The sequence below is a fragment of the Mercenaria mercenaria genome, chromosome 6 (genome assembly GCF_021730395.1).
Source record: "Mercenaria mercenaria strain notata chromosome 6, MADL_Memer_1, whole genome shotgun sequence".
Taxonomy (NCBI): domain Eukaryota; kingdom Metazoa; phylum Mollusca; class Bivalvia; order Venerida; family Veneridae; genus Mercenaria; species Mercenaria mercenaria.
In genome coordinates this window covers 67065645-67073601 of record NC_069366.1, presented here as the reverse complement: position 1 = coordinate 67073601, position 7957 = coordinate 67065645, and the positions used below count along the sequence as shown (strand labels likewise).

General features: G+C 32.6%; 2 protein-coding genes across 2 annotated transcripts; one reads left to right on the top strand and one right to left on the bottom strand.

Annotated features, from left to right (window-relative positions):
- Positions 1-660: 660 nt before the first annotated feature.
- On the top strand, positions 661-2625 carry LOC123550070 (uncharacterized). The gene is made up of 3 exons (XM_053547003.1): positions 661-809; positions 1084-1198; positions 2240-2625. Exons 1-3 carry the CDS (start codon positions 738-740, stop codon positions 2623-2625), a joined length of 573 nt encoding a protein of 190 aa, XP_053402978.1. The 5' UTR covers positions 661-737.
- Positions 2626-2734: 109 nt separating this feature from the next.
- Positions 2735-4328, bottom strand: LOC128558141 (uncharacterized). The gene is made up of 3 exons (XM_053547002.1): positions 3738-4328; positions 3381-3523; positions 2735-2945 (listed from the first exon to the last, which is right to left on the bottom strand). The coding sequence occupies exons 1-3, from the start codon at positions 4317-4319 to the stop codon at positions 2735-2737; spliced, it is 936 nt and encodes a 311-aa protein (XP_053402977.1). The 5' UTR covers positions 4320-4328.
- Positions 4329-7957: the final 3629 nt, after the last annotated feature.

Here is a 7957-nt window from a genome sequence, read left to right as displayed (position 1 = left end):
CAACATTCAGCCCCGACGGGAATGAGAAATATTGGGTTAAAAAACACAGATTTTGAGAATTACCAACGAAAATGTCCCCCTTTCTGCATAAAAATACGATTTCTGTAGGAGATCTTTTCGCACACTGCAACTCTTCAATTTTGGAGGAAATTCCGCTTGAAGGTTACGTAAATAAATGTTTTGATTAAACGAATTCTTTTGTTTTTCTTAATTAATGTACAGTGGGTGCTCATATGTTTTAAAATTTAATTTTACAATATGTAAAATCGGATATTATAAAAAAGATAAATAAATATATTTTCAAGCTTATATGTCACGTGATGTTTTTTGCACGAGTATTTCGTTGTTCCTGTATCTGTAAACATCACAGAGGGCAATTGCTGGAATATAATATTATGGCTGTAAGTTGTACTTTAATCTTTGAAATATTTTTATATATTACCATTGATATAATATAGCACAGATTATAAAGATATCTATAACATTTCTATTCGTCTTCGTTATCATCTGACTCCTCTTCCATTTCTGAAAAATGAATGAAAATGTCTTAATGCTTAGTCACAATTCATACAAAAACACTCTTTATATTAATGAATGACTGCATAGTTTTGTAAATAAAATGTTACAAAAAGATCTATAATATTTTTTACAATTAGAAAACCAAAGGAAACAACCCAGGCAATAATGTTCATGGCCAACCTTCACGTGCCAAGAATCACCACACGGGACATATCAGTATGGAGTATTTAAATGACCCCCTTAAGAGGTCACAAACTCTAAGTAAAAGAAGGGCTACCATCTTTAGTAAGGTAATAAAGTATTACCATCATCACTTTCTACATTCGTTGCATTTTCTAGAGCGACCACAACCTCTTTATAAAACATCAGCATATCGTCTTTCTTTTTCACTATGATAAAATAACATGTATTTAAACATTACAAATCAATAAAACATAACCTTATGTGATATTTCAAAACAATATATCTACCATTATAGTGACAAATAACATTTACTTTTATTTTAACAAAACGTCTTGTTGGCGTAAAAGAATATTAAATTTATTTTCATTTTCTTTCTTTCAGATGGAACAATTATCAAAACTGACCAAGACAGAATTTGTGGTTAGATGGAAAACCCCGACTGGTAGCAGTGGAATTTTCAAGTCAGATGGGAAAGAAGCAAAACATGCAGAAAATGGTACTATTTGAGATTTTTATAGAAAATTTATCTATGACAAACATGTTATCACTTACTTAATATAGTTCAGTATGTTCGGGTCAATTCATTTTAAAACATTTCTTTTTTAAACACTGATTTTAAAACTTTCATAACATGCTTAGATAGTTCGATTATTAAAACTATGAACTTGTGTGTTTGATTTTTATCTCCATTGACTTTAAATAATGATGCCTCACACATTTGAGCTCACCTGAGCAATCCTCAGATGAGTTTTAATGACCGTTCGATGTCCGGCGTCCGTCATTTGTCGTCTGTCTGTCTGTCTGTCTGTCAACATTTAGATTGTGTATTCGATAGAGGCTGTATTTTTCAACTTATCTTCATTAAGTTTTGTCAGAAAATGGGTCAAAAACTTGGTCACTGTGTCAAATCTAACAAAAACCTTATGTATGCAATAGGGGCGGCATTTTACACGGTAGTTTTTTAAGAAATTTGATCAGAATGTTTGTCTGATTGAAATGTAGGAGAAGTATGAATATGGGTCATGTTGGGTCAAAAATTAGGCCAACCGATCAAATGTTATGTACGCAATAGGGGCTGCATTTTACACTGGATATTTATAAAATTTAGTCAGAATTATTGCATTCATAAAATAAAGTAAAGTTAGAATATGGGTCATCTAGGGTCAGAAACTAGGTCACTAGGCAAAATAAAATAAAAAGTATGTGTATTCAATATAGACTGTATTTTTTAATGATCTTCATAAAATTTGCTCAGAATTATTGCTTTCAAATTGGTGAAATAAGGTCAAGTTTGAATATGGTTCATCTGGAGTAAAAAACTAGGTGGTTAGGACAAATGAAAGGAAAATGTTTTGTGCATATATTTGCAGATTATTTAAGACATAAACATCAATTTAGATAATTATATACTACTATAATAAGAACTTTCCGTACAATATGTCCATATATTATACTAAGCTAGCCATATAACTGACGTTACGGCATCAAAGCATGTTTATGAAAAGTGCAGAATAACCTTAAAATTACATTTTTATAGGAGACTTAGCAGTACAGAATGAAACTATGTCAGATCAATCCCCACCATCCTCAGCAGCAGAGCAAGCCCCAACATCAGACATACTACCTGTCAATGATCCTCAACCGGTCTTGGGAAACGAAGAACCTAAATATCCAGAACCTCCAATGGAACCTAAAGTTCAAGATCTGGGCAATAATGATGCCCAAGGAATCAAATCTAAATGTGACATTTGCCACAAGAAAAGTGTCGGGAAGAAGAATGATGTATGGCTTAACTGCGAATACAGAAAAGGGTGCGATTATTGGGTCCACACATTATGTGTAGGAATAGTGGTTAAGCGCGACAGTGATCTTGATGATGTTAATTTTTTCTGTCCCGAACACATTCGGAAATTTATGAAATAAATTAATAAGAATAATTTTACCTTTTATCTTCTGCCACTGACCCTCTAAAACGAATGCTTCATCTGTGTGACCGTGGTTTTGTATGTCACTAATAGCCTGTTCAATGATTTCACTTATCTGTAATTTTTTTTTTTTTTTTAATGTCGTGAAATTTAGTTCTGTCCAATGGAGTAGTAAAAACGGGCGTTAAGGAAACACCTTTTCCAGGTAATCCTCCTTTGATCAATTCATTGTAATAATCATTTATATTCGTGTTGCATTGTCTCTCAAATGAAACAAGCGTTTTATCTAAATTTTCACCAGATACAGATATATGGCAACTGAAACGATATTACATTTTTTTTATACATTTATTTATTTAAAGTAAGTGTATTATTAAATATTACTGAAAAAAAAGAACATAATGATTTTTTATCAATAATTGTTATACTATTGACTTTTTTATTTATTTATAATTGAAACGTTACTCCAGTTTGTTCTTTTATGGAATATTTAAGTAAAATCTGATTATTGACATACATATTATAAATAATCGAATACATTAATTTCTATTAACTCCCTTTATTAATCTACCTATAAAAGTGCATGTGAAATATAAAATTTAACCGTATGATACCTATGCAATTATTCATTACAAATATTTTGACAACGATTTCATCATCATGTTTTAAAACATAAAGCGTTATGAATGTTTAATAGGTATATTATATTAAGAAATACTTAATATTGAAAATAACATTATGAATGAAGTATACCTATTTTCATCTGCTGTATTGCTAATATATCCTGAAGCTCGAAGTTTCACACGCCATTCTAATATTTCCTTTTCTATATCTCTCTGATATACCCCTTTAGATTCTTCGTTCATTCCTGTTTCTTTGAAGGTGTTTTCTCTAATCTGTATCAGAAAAAATAAATCAAAAATTTTATATAATGTTATTGATATGTTTTGTAACACTTAAATATTACTAGGATATTTGAATTTTACAAGAAAATGTATATGGAAAGTGTGATCTTTATTTCCGTACAATCTGTTTCGCTATATCATTTCTGTTTATAATTAGTAATATTGTCAAGCAATCAAATGACAATATAAAAAAAAACTGTCTTACCTTATCAAGCAAGTCCAAATTTCTGCAAACTTGCAACCAATGCTGGTGCTGTGGTATTCCAGGTGGCAACCAGCGCTTTGATTTGCCATTAACTGCCTCTAGAACAAAATCACCACCTTCGCCTTTGCTTTCATGGCCAGACACAGAGAAAGATTCAGTTTTTTCCAAAAACTCTTTTACTTCCTGTGGAGCTAATGTTCTTGTTTTAAGGTCTCTGTATACTATTTCCTGGTAATATGTATGATTGAAGCCATAAAATAGTTTAATGAACTTACTTTTACCTGCCATAATAAATTTTGAGTTATTTCTACGAACTCCGGACCTGAAAACAAATACTGCTAAAACGATATTGAAAGTTGCATCGCACAAAAACCGGAAATTTTTGTCTTTACTAATGGATATGTATTGGTACAGTCCAGTGACAGATGGAGTTTGACGTTCATTGGTACAATACTTTATATATGTTGTCAATATTTCATCTACAGTACCTTGAAGAAATATATTAAGAATCATCCATGCTTTGTGATGATCTGTACAACTCTTGCAACAGATCAGGGCACGCGGCGAACGATATCCTAACATTTTGGCTAAGTCTTGTAGACATACATCCCATAAAAGTTTGAAACAAGCCTTTACTGCATTCATTTCCATATGACCATGTCCAGGTATGAGGAGGATATCACGTAATTCTTCATGCTTTTCTATAAGCCTTGAGCCCAAAACGTACGGCAGGCCATCACAACCAGCACATATCCATTGCCTGTTACCAAGACTCTGGTTATGTAAATGCTATATAGAATATAAAAATATCCATGCTGATCACAAATTATGCATAAGTAAAAAATATCAATGCATTAAATACAAAACATTCATCCGTTGTATTATGGTAGTAATTCATATTCAAAAAGGTTATATCTTATTATCATATAAATGTTATAATATCTTATTATTTCATAAAGGCCTCATTATAGTACAGAACAAACATTTCTTTCAATAGACGTCATAAGACCTAATAGTATATGAAATACGTTATGACACCTTTTCAAAACAACCTAAAGAGACGGAAAAGACGTCTTCAAAAATGAAGTAAAAGACGTCCATATGCAAAAACACGTATTTAAAACGTCTATAAAAGAATTGTATGCACCATTAAAAAAGTACTAAAAAGACGACATAAATACCAAAAAGAACTTTTTTTCCTGCAATTATTACCTGAAGTACTTTTTTCACTGATTCATATGAGCATGGGTTACACATAACTGGTTCTCCGACTGAAATTGTAGGTTTTTCATGCAGGTGTTGACTTGGGACCCATGCATATGGATCTTCTGATGCATTTTTTATTCGTGGTCCAATGAAACCTACATAATGGTTAATTAAGATATATATTTTGTCATAAAATACTATTTTAACCATATTTAGAGAAAATAGAAACATTAAACATATCAAAGGTATATATTAAAGTCATTCACTCTCATTTATCAGAATGTATACCATAATTTTCAATAATATGAATAACAACAAAGCACACATATTTCTTGACTACTTTTTCATTGTATCATTACTATAAGTATAGCTTTCCGTCAATTATGAAACATTGGGGTTAATTACATTGATATATGGTTCCCTGCTTCACGCATGCTAAATACAACAGTAAGAGTGAACCAACTATTAAGGTTATAACACACTAAATAGTAGTTCTTCTTTATTCTATATAATATGGATTTGTTTTCAATGGCCACAGCACACACCAGGACCGATTTTAAATGTCTGTTACTTACATTTTCAAGAAGAATATTCTCAGTGCGAAATCAAAATTAAAAGAAAATTACATGTAAAGTTTGATGCAAAAGAAATAATTTTAGTCAAACTCACAAAATACAGAATCAGCTAGAAAATCAAACGCCAAATTATAGTTGTGGTGTATGATCTAAGTTTCAATGTATTGCACTTTTTATAATTACACTTTTCACTTAATAGTACTATTTTTAATGATGTGACAAGCTTACCATCAATTTTTTCCTGCACCTCATCATAATTTCGCCTTTCAGTAATGACCTTTTCTAGTCTTTCTGCCAGAAAACTGTTGCGTATACTATCGAAATTACGTTCGTCCCTTTTCAGCGCTTCCATAAATCTTTCTATAGTGGCATTGTCATTTGGTACATATAGCCATTGTCTGGGACTATTATTAGCATCATTCTGTATGGAGGTTGCTAATTTTGGAAAAATGTTTAATACCATGGTAATAACAGAGGCGGTGGTCTTATGCCCAAATGTAACACGCCAGTTTCTGGCAATTGTCTGGTTGTTATCAAAAAAAGATATAATGTCACCTTAAGTATTTGTTTGTAACGGTTGTGAAGCTACTGAATTCAACCATTTTTTTAAAGTATTGTAGCTGCCGCAAGGGTGCTGTCGGCTGTTCATTTGGCCAATAAGTTTGCTACCACTTATGTAATACGCAATCAGATTATTACAAAAAGGGAAGGGGGCAACATAAGTCAGCCTCCTGGCTTTATACACACTATCAACTGCACTGGCAATACATGCTTCCTTTTAATATTTTTTGCAGATAAACACCCTGCTGATGACATCAAGAAACGAATCAACACATTGTTTCTCTGTTGTAGCCATTTTGAGATAGAAAAAGAGGTCAAATTAGACGGGGTTTTATAATCAGAAGTTGTATTGAGAACATCTATGTCAATATCCTTGCATATACGTGAACCTATTGCCTCAGCAATGTCACCAATCTCATTGTTACTTAAATCCCCCGAAGAAATAGCTGTTATAATGTCACCTAGAAAGCCATTCTTTCTTTTACAACTTTCTTCAGGGATAAGAGTTTCTTGCACAAAGTCAATACATTTTTGGCATATAGCAGTACAATTTCTTGGTACTAGGTCTTTCGTTTTCATAAAATTCAAAATATCTGCTTTTACTTTCTTATTACTTATTTTATGGAGGTAACTTGATTCACCACCGCTAAATTTACTATGTTCTCTACATGAACAAGAGCCTGGCATCTTCAATGCTTTTCAAGGTTATTCATATAAACAAACCCGTGCATTCTGGGGTATCATATAAAACAAACGAATTATTTTTTACTATATTTAGTATATATTTACATGTTAACCTGTAGAGTAAAGCAAGCTTTCTTTTTAGCTTAAAATACGTTGCAATCAACATTTGGCCAGTCCCTGTACACTAATTAATTAAAACAAAAGATTTTCGTTTAAATTGATCAAAAATGTAGGTAACCGTCAAGCGGATCTCCTCCAAAATTAAAGAGTTGCAGTGTGCGGAAAGATCTCCTACAGAAATCGTATTTTTATGCAGAAACGGGACATTTTCGTAGGTAATTCTCAAAATCTGTGTTTTTTAACCCAATATTTCTCATTCCCGTCGGGGCTGAATGTTGAAAAAAGTTACTGTTTTAGGTTCCATACTGAAAGTATAAGTGGCATAGTTTCCGGTTTTATTCGATATTTCGGATAACTATGAAAAGCGGGCCATTTAGCAGGTTTTCATTTATTGTAATATAGCCCGAAGGGGCTATTATAGCCCGAACGAGCTATTATAGCTCGATCGGGAGTGTTCCCCAGCCTGTTAAACTCCGCTAAACTTTGTTCAGAGTGAGTTATAAGTATAGCGGGATCGTCAGTTGTCCATCATTCGTCGTCCTGCGTCAATATGTTACTTAAACATATTCTTATCTGAAACTGTTGGTCAGAGTTACACCAAACTTGATCAGTAGCAACCAGGCATAAACTCCATCAAATTTGTTCAAATAGTCTACCTCGACACCTTTTATGGACTGAGAGAGCTAAGAAAATTCAAATGACTTCTTCACATGAACCGCTTTATTGGTTTTCATCAACTTTTATCTGTAGTATCATTATAAGGTCCTCTCCAATACCTGTTCAAGTGTAGAGCCGCTAGAGTTTAAAGCAGAAATACTTCTCATGAACAGATTGTTGAATTTTCATTAAATTAGGCTTGTAGCATCATTATAAGATCGTATCCCACATTTGACCCAATGGGGACAGTTGGCTCCTTATAGGGGCCGCTTGGTTAAAAAAATATATTGATTCGACTGCTTGTCATGAATTGCTTGTTGGGTCTTCATCAAAGTTGGTGTATAGCATCATAATAAGGTTCTGTCCTATATTTCGTCAAAGTGTGGCGATCGGGCCCTTAAAGGGTTCACTGGAAGT

Coding starts and splice junctions, on each gene's coding strand:
- LOC123550070 (XM_053547003.1), top strand. CDS start 738: ATGGAGTATTTAAATGACCCCCTTAAGAGGTCACAAACTCTAAGTAAA. Junction 810..1,083: donor GGGCTACCATCTTTAGTAAG/GTAATAAAGTAT, acceptor TCTTTCTTTCAG/ATGGAACAATTATCAAAACT. Junction 1,199..2,239: donor AGCAAAACATGCAGAAAATG/GTACTATTTGAG, acceptor ACATTTTTATAG/GAGACTTAGCAGTACAGAAT.
- LOC128558141 (XM_053547002.1), bottom strand. CDS start 4,319: ATGTTAGGATATCGTTCGCCGCGTGCCCTGATCTGTTGCAAGAGTTGT. Junction 3,524..3,737: donor ATTTGGACTTGCTTGATAAG/GTAAGACAGTTT, acceptor TTTCTGATACAG/ATTAGAGAAAACACCTTCAA. Junction 2,946..3,380: donor AATACAGCAGATGAAAATAG/GTATACTTCATT, acceptor ATATCGTTTCAG/TTGCCATATATCTGTATCTG.